A 17,021-nucleotide genomic window follows, 5' to 3' on the forward strand; every position below is an offset into this window, starting at 1 on the left:
GAAAAACCATTATCATACCAAGTAGAAGTCGCCAGGATTTTTTTCTGCAATTTAAACCTTTCCATCTTTAGCAGTAAACCAAGGATTGGGTATTTTCGCCCACAGTTAGAGTCATTAAAAAGGCACTGAGCTTGAAGTAACAATGATAAAATACAAAAAGACTTCTTTTAGGTACATGTCAAAACTATTGCAATTTCGGTATTTGCTTTATCTCGTGCAGCCTTAGCTGTCGAGATGGGACCATTCTTCAATACAATTACATCTAAATACTTACGTTTTACGGAGTCATTGAAAATCGGGTCGATAAAACGGCAATTTCCAGCATTTGGGATGAGTGTTTGTATGTTCGCCTTCCTTACCTTATGATCGATTGATAACGTTTTGTAGAAAATGCTTAATGTTTTTCCTACAGAAAGACATCTTCAACAATTAAAGATTGTACAAAAGACCCACTAGTGAATAGCACTTTTCAATACAATTCTAGTATAAGATACAGTAGAACCAAATAATGAATTAAGCTTCATCATACGGCTGGTTTATCATTCTAAGACTCGTCACTAAGTGCCAGAATTAAAAACCGAAGAGGTGGTTGATAGAAAAAACCCAAAAGGAATCGAAAAATGGGGAGGGGCGCTTAGTATTGTGTTTTCATTTTCATTATGCAATATCGAACCAATTTTGACTTCCTAGGTTTCGCGATAAGGCCCACTGACCAGTTCCAGAGAGATTAAACAACTGTATGATCCATTTATATTCATTGTGTGACTCTATGATATCATAAATCTCTAACAAAAATATTTCACATTGATTTAGTTTTTCGGGATAAATCAATTAACCACAAAAGGGTATAGTCCAGTTTGTATGATTCACGTTATCCCTGTCACGTAAAACCTTAGGCTATTGGGCTCAGGAGTTCCGATAAGAATAGTATCACAATATGTTGTCAGAAAGACATTGATTAACCATTAACTTACTTGGTACGTTCTCTTTGAAATGATATCACAATATTAGCATTAAGTACACATCATATTACAGAACATTAGGGAAAACCATTTACAAAATGTGAAACAGCATTTCGTCAAGTTATATGTAAGCAGTTACATGCATTGCGTATAAGATATTACGGAAATCCCATGCTATTTTCTAATCTCGATTCATCTAATGGTTTCTTCCTTTTTCTTTCGTTTTCTACTTGCAGGTTTGTGTTATAAAAGGAAAATGAATTGATACTAAAAAAAAATCCACCTGTTGACTAATAATTTATGTCCTTTTTATTCTCTGTTCAACATTCAGTTCAGTGTGCTCGTTACCCGTTAGCATACCTGATGATGTCGATGTTACTACCCTAATTCTCATTTTGAACACGTGCCATTATTTTGGTTGAGGATTTACTCGTTACCCTCACTTTATTTATTTATTGTAATCGTTAGTACCAACATGATGTTTATATATTCATTTCTTCTGCTCTTTTGTTGTTCATTCAACTCAACAAACCATTTAAAATATCCCACAGGTAGCTATTCCGGTTGTGGTAACACGTGGACAACAGAACAGAAAGAATTTACTGTCGATGCTCTCTCGGATGAGGTGTATTATCCTTGGGAGGCCCGCATGCAGCCATCCATCACGTGGGAAGCAGATGCGGGGAAAATGTACACGTTGTTCATCTACGACGTTGGTAGTCATATCGTACACGGTGTGTTTATCAACATAGAGGGAGGGGACCTCTCTGTTGCCGAGGTAGGAGCACGTGCAACGTTCTAAACAATTCATTGGTGGAGAAATGTTTTTTTTTATAATATTGCTGTTGATAAAACAGTACAGTACTAAAATTAAATTGATCTCAAAGTTCAAATGGTTTTAAGTAACGAAAAATTAATTTCAAAATCGAATTGTATGATGTATGAATTATACCATCTTGCTTGTAACACTGTATTGTTTTACAGACTATCAAGGCGTACAGAGGTCCTCTGACTGTCGGGGGCAAACCAAACGTCTACACGTTTTGGCTGTTCGAGCAAGAAGGTCGTGTTAACGTGAGCGATGAGTGGCTCGCCAAGTTGACCGCTCCGATGTCGTTCTTTAACCTAACTGACGTCATACGAGACTTCCAGCTCACTGGTGAGGTTTATAGTTATGTTACGTCAATGGCTATCATTAATTTACTCATTACTGATCTGCAATCTATTAACAGGAGTATACATAAATCTCTGATGATATAACGATAATATGACGCCATTGTTTTATCTTGTTGACTTCCGTTACGCTGCAGGCCGTCTAAGAAATTCAGTCCCGTAAATCATTAGATGATTATGATATACAGTAAACAAACAGGTAGATGGATGCCTTAACAAATAAACACGATAATATCTTAAATGTGAATGTAACTATTGAACAGTTGTCACATTGTATTTATTGTCAATATAAATACAATTTTGTTTACATATAAACTGAGTTAAGTTCTTCATTCATATCAACAATAAATACGACCTGACGACAGATCATGACCAGATGAGATTGACAGATGCTTTTTCAGTCGTGATATGTGGTTCTGATAGAGAAAACAACTTGTCCCAAACATGTCATCATCACCTCTAACATTTCGTACATATCTATTTGTTTTTTCTATAAGCAAATTGGAAATTGGTGTTTTCAAAATTCTACTCTTTCAAAAAGATATTAATGTTCAAATTCCATGACATGACAGGAAATTGTTTTTTTTTTTTTTTTTCCCCGCTGGTTTCGAAAGAAGGAAAAGTTACGAAATCAATAAATAAATGGGAAAGAATTAACCACTAGCCAATGAAAATATTCTAAATCTATTCATATGTAAACAACGTTATTTGTAATAAAACTATCTTATCAGCGTAACATCTCAAGTTGTGTACTCTATAGTAAGTCCGTTTTACATTATTTAACATAAAAAAATCATCAAAATATTATATTCTTGGCACTGTTTTTAATTAGATACAGGAGACTGTAGTAGCTGGAACAATACGAAAAATAGATTGTTTAGTCTAAGTATATTCTGATAACCAAACCAGTGTACATACACAAATTTCCCAAAGCGGGTGAATAAATTTCTATTTGCTATTTTAAGTAATTTGGCGATAGCCTGTTGTCGTACATTTCGAGTCAAATTTTAAGAAAAAAGAAAACAAATGCCGATAAGAAGATCGATGATAAAAAACCCTTGATCAATTTAGCAGCACGAGGAATGACAGAAACCTGCACACGTAAACAGTTATAAATCTTATAAGTGTATAAGACGTTTCAGGATCTCCGTCGCCACATGAACTTTAAAATGCACTAACACGATGTACACGACATGTTTGATATACTTCTCATTCTTTGGTTTTATACATTTTTATGGAGTATGGAGGATCGTTTGACCTGGGCAAACAATCCTACTTCCATTGATTATCTGTGAATAACTATAGCAAAGCGAAGCTAACAACGGGTAAAACCAAATTAATTAGTTTTGGTATTAAGCCATAAGTAAACAGGAGTTTATGCTAAATAAAACGGGAAGTACTTTCTGGTGCCGTAGCATATAGAACATCTTTATTTAATCCTTATCATCAAATCGACTAATCTCTGGGGTGACAGATAGTTCCCTGTTGTACAGACTAAAGACTGTTCCTGTTGTACAGACTACAGATAGTTCCCTGTTGTATAGACTACAGATAGTTCCCTGTTGTACAGACTTACAGATAGTTCCCTGTTTTACAGACTACAGATAGTTCCCTGTTGTACAGACTACAGATAGTTCCCTGTTGTACAGACTACAGATAGTTCCCTGTTGTACAGACTACAGATAGTTCCCTGTTGTATAGACTACAGATAGTTCCCTGTTGTATAGACTACAGATAGTTCCCTGTTGTACATCTACAGATAGTTCCCTGTTGTACAGACTTACAGATACTTCCCTGTTGTACAGACTACAGATAGTTCCCTGTTGTATAGACTACAGACAGTTCCCTGTTGTACAGACTACAGATAGTTCCCTGTTGTACAGACTACAGATAGTTCCCTGTTGTACAGACTACAGATAGTTCCCTGTTGTAGACTACATAGACTACAGATAGTTCCCTGTTGTACAGACTACAGATAGTTCCCTGTTTGTATAGTTCCCTGTTGTATAGACTACAGATAGTTCCCTGTTGACTGTTGTATAGACTTACATAGTTCCCTGTTTTACAGACTACAGATAGTTCCCTGTTGTACAGACTACAGATAGTTCCCTGTTGTTCAGACTACAGATAGTTCCCTGTTGTACAGACTACAGATAGTTCCCTGTTGTACAGACTACAGACAGTTCCCTGTTGTTCAGACTACAGATAGTTCCCTGTTTTACAGACTACAGATAGTTCCCTGTTGTACAGACTACAGATAGTTCCCTGTTGTTCAGACTACAGATAGTTCCCTGTTGTACAGACTACAGATAGTTCCCTGTTGTTCAGACTACAGATAGTTCCCTGTTGTACAGACTACAGATAGTTCCCTGTTGTTCAGACTACAGATAGTTCCCTGTTGTATAGACTACAGATAGTTCCCTGTTGTACAGACTACAGATAGTTCCCTGTTGTACAGACTACAGATAGTTCCCTGTTGTACAGACTACAGATAGTTCCCTGTTGTACAGACTACAGATAGTTCCCTGTTGTACATACTACAGATAGTTCCCTGTTGTACAGACTACAGATAGTTCCCTGTTGTACATACTACAGATAGTTCCCTGTTGTACAGACTACAGATAGTTCCTTGTTGTACAGACTACAGATAGTTCCCTGTTGTACAGACTACAGATAGTTCCCTGTTGTACAGACTACAGATAGTTCCCTGTTGTACAGACTACAGATAGTTCCCTGTTGTAAAGACTACAGATAGTTCCCTGTTGTACAGACTACAGATAGTTCCCTGTTGTACAGACTACAGATAGTTCCCTGTTGTACACAGACTACAGATAGTTCCCTGTTGTACAGACTACAGATAGTTCCCTGTTGTACAGACTACAGATAGTTCCCTGTTGTACATACTACAGATAGTTCCCTGTTGTATAGACTACAGATAGTTCCCTGTTGTACATACTACAGATAGTTCCCTGTTGTACATACTACAGATAGTTCCCTGTTGTACAGACTACAGATAGTTCCCTGTTGTACATACTACAGATAGTTCCCTGTTGTATAGACTACAGATACTTCCCTGTTGTACAGACTACAGATACTTCCCTGTTGTACAGACTACAGATAGTTCCCTGTTGTACAGACTACAGATAGTTCCCTGTTGTACATACTACAGATAGTTCCCTGTTGTACAGACTACAGATAGTTCCCTGTTGTACAGACTACAGATAGTTCCCTGTTGTACAGACTACAGATAGTTCCCTGTTGTACAGACTACAGATACTTCCCTGTTGTACATACTACAGATAGTTCCCTGTTGTACATCTACAGATACTTCCCTGTTGTACAGACTACAGATAGTTCCCTGTTGTACAGACTACAGATAGTTCCCTGTTGTACAGACTACAGATAGTTCCCTGTTGTACAGACTACAGATAGTTCCCTGTTGTACAGACTACAGATAGTTCCCTGTTGTATAGACTACAGATAGTTCCCTGTTGTACAGACTACAGATAGTTCCCTGTTGTACATACTACAGATACTTCCCTGTTGTACAGACTACAGATAGTTCCCTGTTGTACAGACTACAGATAGTTCCCTGTTGTACATACTACAGATAGTTCCCTGTTGTACAGACTACAGATAGTTCCCTGTTGTATAGACTACAGATAGTTCCCTGTTGTACAGACTACAGATAGTTCCCTGTTGTATAGACTACAGATAGTTCCCTGTTGTATAGACTACAGATAGTTCCCTGTTGTACAGACTACAGATAGTTCCCTGTTGTACAGACTACAGATAGTTCCCTGTTGTATAGACTACAGATAGTTCCCTGTTGTACAGATAGTTCCCTGTTGTACAGACTACAGATAGTTCCCTGTTGTACAGACTACAGATAGTTCCCTGTTGTACAGACTACAGATAGTTCCCTGTTGTACAGACTACAGATAGTTCCCTGTTGTATAGACTACAGATAGTTCCCTGTTGTACAGACTACAGATAGTTCCCTGTTGTACAGACTACAGATAGTTCCCTGTTGTACAGACTACAGATAGTTCCCTGTTGTATAGACTACAGATAGTTCCCTGTTGTATAGACTACAGATAGTTCCCTGTTGTATAGACTACAGATAGTTCCCTGTTGTATAGACTACAGATAGTTCCCTGTTGTACAGACTACAGATAGTTCCCTGTTGTATAGACTACAGATAGTTCCCTGTTGTATAGACTACAGATAGTTCCCTGTTGTATAGACTACAGATAGTTCCCTGTTGTACATACTACAGATAGTTCCCTGTTGTATAGACTACAGATAGTTCCCTGTTGTACAGACTACAGATACTTCCCTGTTGTACAGACTACAGATAGTTCCCTGTTGTACAGACTACAGATAGTTCCCTGTTGTATAGACTACAGATAGTTCCCTGTTGTACAGACTACAGATAGTTCCCTGTTGTACAGACTACAGATAGTTCCCTGTTGTACAGACTACAGATAGTTCCCTGTTGTACAGACTACAGATAGTTCCCTGTTGTACAGACTACAGATAGTTCCCATACAGACTACAGATAGTTCCCTGTTGTACAGACTACAGATAGTTCCTTGTTGTACAGACTACAGATAGTTCCCTGTTGTACAGACTACAGATAGTTCCCTGTTGTACAGACTACAGATAGTTCCCTGTTGTACAGACTACAGATAGTTCCCTGTTGTATAGACTACAGATAGTTCCCTGTTGTACATACTACAGATAGTTCCCTGTTGTATAGACTACAGATAGTTCCCTGTTGTACAGACTACAGATAGTTCCCTGTTGTACAGACTACAGATAGTTCCCTGTTGTACAGACTACAGATAGTTCCCTGTTGTACAGACTACAGATACTTCCCTGTTGTACAGACTACAGATAGTTCCCTGTTGTACATACTACAGATAGTTCCCTGTTGTACAGACTACAGATAGTCATCTGTTGTACAGACGAAGTTTACATGATATTTATCTCTATAAAGACTGTCTAATCTGTGACAACAGAAAGTTCCCTGTTGGACAAGCTTAGTTTAAATGATACAATGGTAAATTGTTACAATTCAAATATATCACTTTGAATTTAATTTGCCTTAAATGTTGTGTCCCTGATAGTATAATCTTTCTCTCATAATAGAGTTAACCACCAAATATGGGACAATATTATACTGACAAAGACAATTACATAATGTCTCTTAATTGATCGTATATTTGGCTAGCACTACAGTGGAATTTTATCCGATTCGTGTCTTTTTATTTCCGTTTGCATTTGACAAACATTTAAGAACAAATATTTGCCCTATTTCGCTTTAATATCATCAGAATATATATTTTTACAGTTCGATGTTTATACCCTATCACATACATTATATTGTATACCACGTTTAACGAAATGTGATGTCGGTTGCAAGCTTTTTCACAACATTAATGTCACAGCTCATCGTTGAGTGGTTTCCTCTTCTTTAAGAAACACATACAAGTCATAACAGAAGAAAACACGATGTTTTCTTACAACTAAAAGTTCCGTTAGTGTGGAATTGTAAATCTATAGAAAACCTTTAAAGTGACAATATCTTCGTTTTTTTCAGGACCCGTGGGACTAAATTGGTTTTTGTCCTCCGCAGACGGATACAGCCTACAATCTTTTCTGGATCAAAGAATCTTGAACAACTGCCCATTACTCTACACACAGGGTAATCTTAAGAAATATTTAACTGATATATTTATCATCGTATAACATTCCTACGTCAGTTGGTATTAGCATTCAATGAACTGCCAGCCGTGCAGGAATTATGCTATAATGTAAACGGATTGGGTTTCCTTCCCTTATAACAAGAAAAATAATGAAAAAATACATGTATGCATTGAACTATTTTCATGTGAAGGTTTCCTAATATAGACATAACGATAATTGTGTGTCTTCTTTCTTTTTGTCATATTACGTGTTTTTTTATACAGCTTTGTGGCAGGAGGAACGTTTCTTCGCCAAAAGGGATCTCATACATCTACAGGCGACATTAGATATAACTTACAACACCCCGGAACTGTCCTTTATCTCTTGTTGTACGTCCTACACCTACAGGTAAGTCAACATCTTCTGTAGACTTTAGCTCCGGATATATAGACACCTTCAGGTAATTTTACACCTTCTATAGTATTTTTAATTCCTAGTCTACATACCATATATACAGGTAAGTCTATATCTTCTCTAGACTTTACCTTTTGTTGTACCGACAATGCCTATATCTAAGTCTGCATCTTCTCTAGACTTTACCTACAGACGTAGACTATACCTTCAAGTAAGTCGACGTCTTCTCTAGACTTTACCTACAGACGTAGACTATACCTTCAAGTAAGTCGACGTCTTCTCTAGACTTTACCTCCAGACGTACAGACTATACCTACAACTAAGTCGACGTCTTCTCTAGATTTTACCTCCAGATGTACAGACTATACCTTCAAGTAAGTCGACGTCTTCTCTAAACTTTACCTCCAGACGTACAGACTATACCTACAAGTAAGTCTATGTCTTCTCTAGATTTTACCTCCAGACGTGCAGACTATACCTTCAAGTAAGTCGACGTCTTCTCTAGACTTTACCTCCAGACGTACAGACTATACCTACAACTAAGTCTATGTCTTCTCTAGATTTTACCTCCAGACGTACAGAATATACCTTCAAGTAAGTCGACGTCTTCTCTAGATTTTACCTCCAGACGTACAGAATATACCTTCAAGTAAGTCGACGTCTTCTCTAGACTTTACCTCCAGACGTACAGAATATACCTACAACTAAGTCTATGTCTTCTCTAGACTTTACCTCCAGACGTACAGAATATACCTACAACTAAGTCTATGTCTTCTCTAGATTTTACCTCCAGACGTACAGACTATACCTACAACTAAGTCTATGTCTTCTCTAGATTTTACCTCCAGACGTACAGAATATCGACGTCTTCTCTTGACTTTTCCTCCGTATGGACAGACTTTACTTCAGGTAAATCTACGCCTTTTCTAGACTTTACTTCCGGACGTACATAATATATCTACAGGTAACTATATATTTTCTCAGGACTTCCACGTGTACAGTCTATGCCTACAGGAATGTGTAGACATATTTTAGACTTCACCACTCATTGTGCAAGAATTTCGTGTAAAGTACACGTGTTCCAAGTACTTGAAATCCCGATTGGCTACTTTCTCTTCGAATACGTTTGCTGAAAAATACATATCGGCACATAAAAATGGTTTGATTCAATTTTAATCATTATAATTGTAGACAACAAGGAGCTTGATTTAACAGCCATTGCGAGACACATGTACAAGAACGTATCTAAAGATTAATGACATTACAATGGACTTGGTGTCTAATGTCTCCCTATCTTGACGTCAAAAATGTACATGTGAGCAAAACGACTCTGACAAGAAAGTCTTCCCGTGGTGACCACTGACGTTAAGTGACAATGGCGTCCATACTCGTTATAACACTTCGTGATTTGACATTTTGTTATAGCTCCGCCATGACGTCACCCTTGCGTCTTAAAAAATACTAACAGGATCGATGTGAATGTGATGGCCGTATAATTAGATAAGGACGCCAGGACCGAGTCAGTAATTTTTCAAACGTTATCTAAATCCCAGTTAGTTCTTGGAGCAACAATTGCCATATCGTCTGGTTTGATTTGTCGCTATGAACACTCCAAATGTTATTTAAAATTATTACTATTGTACGATTTCTGAAAGAGTTTCCGTAAGTTATGGCCCTCGTTATGATAACTGTGAAATGGAAAGCAATTTGATATCATGACCGACAATGTATTTCTACTAGGGTTCACAAATGAGGACGTTTTGAGTAAATCTTTGATATCATTTTGATGTTCACAACACTTGATTTTGTCACATATCACGTCATTACAGATAGCAATTATGTTGGACATCACATCTCTTAGTGTAATTAAACATATCTAGCTATATAATCTCCTAATTTTAGTGTCATTAACTATCAAAATTAATATTTCTTCTGTCTACAACTCGTTTCTAAACCTCAGTGACTCTTTATCGTGTACCTTTTAAAGGCTGTCCAGAAACGAGCAATGTTTTGAAAGTCGTCTGTCAATATGTTTTACAGCGCTAAAACCATCCAGCCGAATCCACTTAAGGATACTCTACAGAAATGTGGTGACGTCAGAACATCAGTGGTGCCCTCTGTAGAAATCATCAAGAGAACATATTTGAGGAATGCCTACTCATTTGACGGTAAGATAAATTTTATTATGCTATCAGTCCTAAGTCGGTTTTATCAAATCATCGTCTGGAAACAGAAGCCTCATCTGTTTCTGAGAATTACAGTCACACTTATATAGGGTTCTCATTTCATTTTTGGTAGATAAAGAGGTTAAGCCTCATTTTATTTCCCGTTTGGCCTATTTTCTTTAGGATGCTTTCCTTTTTAGCTTACCATCGTATTCAAATTGCCCTTGTGCCCGTTGTCTGTGATCCACCTGTAAACTATTTTTGTTACCGCTATTCCTTGAGAACAGACAAGACTATTTTTTTTTCAAATTCCATGTGTGTGTTTCCCTTGATCCGTAGTTGTGGCTGTTTGATTTTTGAACGGATAAGAAAGAATGGCCAACGGGCGGCCATCTTGGATTTTGATTTTGAAAGTTTGTTATTGTTTCTTTAACAATTCTATCTATATATTTCTAAAATTCCATGTAAAGGCCCTTCTTTATCTCTAGTTGTGCCTGTTTGAGTTTGGGACTGATCAGAAAAACAATATGGCCGACATGCAGCCATCTTGGATTTCGCATAGTAAAGATTGTTATCCCTATTTCTTAAGAAGTACTGAATGGATCTGTCTCAAATTTCATGAAGTTAATGCGATAATACTTGAATAATATCATTTTTGAGTGCATTGTTTCTTCCACATTCGCCTAAACGCTCACTTACATTAGTAGTTTGGAGATTGATACTGGCCACTACTTACAAATACTTGTGCACAGGACATGGAAAAAGTTGTTTCGGAAACGTAAGCTACGTTGTAAGGGATGAATTAATTTTACAAGTGTAGCACATATACGATACTGACAGAATATTGAAATACATTTATGTACATGTATCTAAAATCGTCCATACATTGTTAAGAAATATTGTTTAACCAATCAAAATGCTCTTTTTTGTGACTCTGCCTTTATGTATGATAACGAGCAATAGTACATGCACCGGAACAAGACATTTTGAAATAATTGGTAGCGCGGTGCTGGTTTGTTACATCAGCTGTCATCACTTCTTTGCCAGTAAATAATTTATTAACTTCTTCTGAACAGATTATTCATTTTTAAATCAAACTTTGCTTCACTGGTTTCCGTCTTGGTCAGACACTAGGATCAAGGAGTATAAATTCTATACCTCCATCACTTCCTACACAAGCTCTATCACGACCGATTTGTTTCTTTTAAGATTTAAAGAGTAATTCTGCCCAGTCAGTACTTGTTATTGTCGGTGTGTTAATTCTGAAGAAAGGTTTAATCTATGCTAATTAAAGTAGATCCACTGAAGTTAAGAAACCAACCGAAAGCAGACACTTCCTGTAAAAAGACATATAGCCTTCCTTCATCAATCAGTCTACAAGGTTTTATGTCTCTCCAACAGTACACAACCTTCTTCTTTTTTATTACTCGCACGAGAAATTCTTTTTATCGGTGTCACAACACCTACGTTCTTCTTATGGCATTTTGATACATATCTTCCGCTTTTTCTTAACTTTCTTGGAATTACTTAGTCGGACTTTGACCTCCTGGAAATGACAACGATATCCTTTTTTTATTTTTTATAGGCTTGCATTTTTCAATTTTTTAGAAAACAAATTCTGTAACAATCAGTTTGTAATTGACACCACAAGTCAGAATGAAAGGAAATAACACATTGAAGTGATCTGTCTTAAATATGTCTTGCGCAACTTCACTCCCTCTAATATGTTTACCATTTGACGTCGATGTAATGACTAATCTTTACAGGCACTCTATACACGCTAATCATGATAGACCTGGACGTGTCGAATCCTCTGGTAGGGACCGACACTGAACCATTGCTACACTGGAAAGTCATCAACATTCCCAATGGGACAGTGGAGCTTGGAGATACGGTCCAGACCTATAGGGGTCCTGCTCCTCCTGACAACACCACTCATACTTACTTCTTCCTCCTCTATCAACAGAACAAACGTCTTAATGTCGCTGATATGGACAGATATGTTGGATCAGATTGTCCAGAGTCTGTAGCCGGAAGGTACGTGAACATTTCACGCATGCTCTGTTCAAATGGCATTAGATTGTTGTTCAATATTAGGAACGTTTCTACGTTTGTAGTATTGGTTACTTTCGGTATCTAAGGTTTGGTATATAACAGCTTAAAGAAAAAAATTACAAATTTACTTTTGTAACTTTACCGTATCCAAGCATTATGAATTTAAATGTTAATGCTCAATGTTTAAAACATCAGAACACATAAAAAAGGAAGAGAAAAAACACGTGTACAGTGAGATAACCGTTAGTCAGTTCTTTAATTAGATTTGTTAATGCTGATAGTAGCTATTATATATCTTATGTCTGCAAAGCGTTTTAACTAAAAAGAACTGGTGAAACACAAGTGAAACAAAGGGGACAAAATGTTCGTTGTTTACACGTGTCAAACAAATACACAGGCCCAGCCTGATTGGAGGAGAAGAGCCACACTTTACAATATAAAGTCAGATGTGATCGTTACATTAAGTAGTCCATTCATCTGTTTTCTGTATATTGCCATTCATTAACGCAATTTTGTAACTTCTGCTATCCTTAAATAGCAATCATTATTAGATAATTGCGAGTCTTAAAGGGAAGCGATATCAAGTCTAAGAAGATGGCATTGTGTAATAGGATTTGTTTAGCTTCAACGAACAGTATAGTCAATGCTCGGTTATATTTCCCATTGACAACATTTATATTTGTGATATTTCAGGTGTCTTTATAACCTAGCATTGTTTGTGCTCGAGAGTGCTTCACCAAACACTCCATATGGCGCCAACTGGATACGTGCCGAGAACGACGAATATGTACGCTACACACACGTCCTGAACGGAAGTAACGAGGAAGATGTCTGCGAAGATGTTCAGGGCTACGACATTCCATGTCCAGTTGATCCGATTAATGGTGCTACGAAGTCAACAAACATATGTAGCCTGCTTGTCGCGGTGTCAATATGTATAATTGTTACGCTCAATCAAGTACTAGGAACGGGTATTTGTTGATTGTTTCCTAGAGGTATGAGAGAGATTTCATCTGATTTGTTGATAGGACTCATGTGAGAAAGGCACGTCCTCTTATTCGCTGATTTGACGCATGTGAGAGAGACGCGTCGTCTGATTGGTTAATATGACTCATGTGAGAGAGACGCGTCATCTGATTAGCTTAATAACACCTTTCTTTTTTTAAAAAAAAATGAGGTATTTTGGTATCTTAAGGAATGTAGAAGGCGGTAATACCTCATAGTAAATAAGACTTCAAGCGTTTGGTGACTAAATCGTTACTGGCTTATAGAAAGCATAAAGTTTTGGGCGATAAAACGCGAGTCATGTGATGGAATTAGGAAGAGGGTCAGATTAATAGGATGATCGTGTGTTTAGTGGTGGGTGTTTTGGACAATATAGCGCTGCATAAATTGTAAAAAAGAAATAAACATCAAACATCGTTTGCAGTGCTTGCACAATATGTACTTCAACTAGTATGTAAACAATAATGATGTTTCACTTCTAATTTTCTCGCAGTCGTAGAACACATTTGAGAGCACTTTATCTCACATTACGATTTCAGCGATACTGAAAGCACTGTCATTGCTAAACCCAGGCCCATTCAAATAACATACAGCTGATGTAGTACAATTTCAATACTAGGTACAGCTGATGTACAGCTGATGTGTATCTTTAGGTACAGCTGATGTAGAGCTGATGTAGTGCCTTTAGGTACAGCTGATATACAGCTGTACTAGTACATTTAGGTACAGCTGATGTAAGCTGATGAAGTACCTTTAGGTACAGCTGATGTGTATCTTTAGGTACAGCTGATGTGTATCTTTAGGTACAGCTGATGTAGTACCTTTAGGTACAGCTGATGTAGAGCTGATGTAGTACCTTTAGGTACAGCTGATGTAGAGCTGATGTAGTACCTTTAGGTACAGTTGATATACAGCTGATGTAGTACATTTAGGTACAGCTGATGTAAGCTGATGAAGTACCTTTGGGTACAGCTGATGTGTATCTTTAGGTACAGCTAATGTAGTACCTTTAGGTACAGCTGATGTAAAGCTGATGTAGTACATTTAGGTACAGCTGATGTACAGCTGATGTAGTACATTTAGGTACAGCTGATGTAGTGCCTTTAGGTACATTTGATGTACAGCTGATGTAGTACATTTAGGTACAGCTGATGTAGTACCTTTAGGTACAGTTGATGTACAGCTGATGTAGTACATTTAGGTACAGCTGATGTAAGCTGATGAAGTACCTTTAGGTACAGCTGATGTGTATCTTAAGGTACAGCTAATGTAGTACCTTTAGGTACAGCTGATGTACAGCTGATGTAGTACCTTTAGGTACAGCTGATGTAGTGCCTTTAGGTACAGCTGATGTACAGCTGATGTAGTACCTTTAGGTACAGCTGATGTACAGCTGATGTAGTACATTTAGTTACAGCTGATGTACAGCTGATGTAGTACATTTAGTTACAGCTGATGTAGTATAATGTCTGTACTATCTGTAGGTGCAGTCCGGATTTAGCTGTTGCATTTCTGAACATAAATCATACAAAGAAGAGAAGAGCATCTTTATACAATTTAATATATATTACTTTATTTATATGTTATTGACTTCATGTGTTTATAAAACCATCACTTTTTCGGGGTTTTTTTTCATCCTTTTTCAAATTTTTCTTCCTATATAAACATTACTATCCTTGTTTGGTATGTTCTAGGCACTGACTTGCCTGTACAGTGGACCTTGGATAGGGTTACATACAAAATTAATCATTTAACACCAATCATAAAAGTCAGCGCCGGATAATCCACAAATGAAAAAAAAATTAAGAATTCAAAATTTTGCTTAATATTTCAATAAATACTGCTTCATTACATTTCCCTCGTCTGAAATAATCAAGCATTTTATTATGGCATCATATCACTTTTCTAAACACTAACCAGAAATACTATTGATATTTTGAATTAAGAATCATAATGTTTTCATTTTTTTTTTTCAATTCTATCTTTACTTAACCATTCTGGTTCATTTGATATATTTCTGTATTCAATTTTATTAATGACAATATTAGCCCACGATCATTTATATTGTAAATTCAATATGGCTATAAAAATCCGATCTCTCTCCGAAAGACTACTGATCAAATATTTCTTTAAGAAATTAAAAAAAAGAGAGTTAAACAATAGACAATATGTTCAGCTTTACCTTAAATGTACTTTTGATAGAAACTGTATTATTTCATATGAAGTTTTCATATGATTCGCTCCACGTTTGCTCCGGAAGTTGGTGGCCAACGGACGCGAGTGTTAACAAGGGTGGCATGTTCCAGCATCGACAAATATTACGCAAGATTACGTAAGCGGTTTAAGTAGATATAGTTACGGATGTTTATGTAGAATTTTGTCTTTTATTTTTTACTGTCCTTAGAATTGAAGTGGGATCCACGATCACAATATATGATTATGTAGACTGTAGTGTATGTTACATGGAATCGTGTGGTTGAGAGGAGTGAACATGATAGCCCTAGTTTTATTGCTGAGGTGATTGGAATGTTTTGTTTATATGATTATTCGTTTAAACCAGTTCTGAAGTGTCACCATAAGAATAGATGGAATACAAATGCGTGCTTGACAAATTGTATGAATCATTGCTGAAATAGTTACCGCTCTCCTGATGCTTGGTGTACAATTCGAGTTCTTAATATATGTACACATGCCTTCATAAATGTAAACATGGCGTAATGAGTTTTAAGAACAAATTGTTTTAATTCTACAAAATATTATTTTGCACATTGAAACCATATTGATTTTTTAAACTATGATATCATTTGAACTCTTTTAGCGGATTTTTGTAGAATAGTTTGGCATAACGTTGGAATTATGTTCGAGAGAGGAGTGCCAGTTTTTCATCAGACAATACCAAAGATTTGGTACAATTTCGGGTCATTTTTTCTCATTCTTTGTATAGCTGGTATTTTGTATATGTTGTTAACCTCATTAATTATAGTTTTTTTCATTCTTGTGGCATTAAGGGTTGTTTATTTTATATTTAGAAAACAACTGTCATGTTTAAATGCTGGATATTTCAGTGCCCTCCTCTTATAGAACTTTTAAAATCATGACGTCTCAAAAATGAATTCGTTGATTTTGACCTTGACCTACTGTATACACTAATAACTAGCATCATGTCACATGACCATGACCTAGTGTATACACTAATAATTAGCACCATGTCACATGACCATGACCAAGTGTATACACTTATAACTAGCAACATGTCACATGACCATGACCAAGTGTATACACTAATAATTAGCACCATGTCACATGACCATGACCAAGTGTATACACTTATAACTAGCACCGTGTCACATGACCATGACCAAGTGTATACACTTATAACTAGCACCATGTCACATGACCATGACCCAGTGTATACACTAATAACTAGCACCATGTCACATGACCATGACCCAGTGTATACACTAATAACTAGCACCATGTCAGAACAGAAAAACAAAAGGCAAATGGATTCCCGAAGTGGATTAGACCATGTCACTGCTGACCTTGATATGTAATA

General features: G+C 36.8%; 1 protein-coding gene across 1 annotated transcript in view; it reads left to right on the forward strand.

Moving 5' to 3' along the window:
* LOC132557906 (uncharacterized) overlaps positions 1 to 14,450 on the forward strand; it is a 65,824-nt gene extending 51,374 nt beyond the window's left edge. Inside the window, exons 3-9 of the mRNA XM_060222430.1 lie at positions 1,514 to 1,740; positions 1,947 to 2,121; positions 7,741 to 7,845; positions 8,111 to 8,234; positions 10,281 to 10,408; positions 12,172 to 12,442; positions 13,154 to 14,450. Coding sequence (XP_060078413.1) covers positions 1,514 to 1,740; positions 1,947 to 2,121; positions 7,741 to 7,845; positions 8,111 to 8,234; positions 10,281 to 10,408; positions 12,172 to 12,442; positions 13,154 to 13,442 — 1,319 coding nt within the window. The 3' untranslated portion in view covers positions 13,443 to 14,450. The remainder of the gene's footprint in view (positions 1 to 1,513; positions 1,741 to 1,946; positions 2,122 to 7,740; positions 7,846 to 8,110; positions 8,235 to 10,280; positions 10,409 to 12,171; positions 12,443 to 13,153) is intronic.
* The last annotated feature ends 2,571 nt before the right edge of the window (positions 14,451 to 17,021 follow it).

Source organism: Ylistrum balloti, unplaced genomic scaffold, assembly GCF_031769215.1.
Source record: "Ylistrum balloti isolate Yb309-2 unplaced genomic scaffold, AGI_CSIRO_Ybal_v1 Utg370738, whole genome shotgun sequence".
Classification (NCBI taxonomy): Eukaryota; Metazoa; Mollusca; class Bivalvia; order Pectinida; family Pectinidae; genus Ylistrum; species Ylistrum balloti.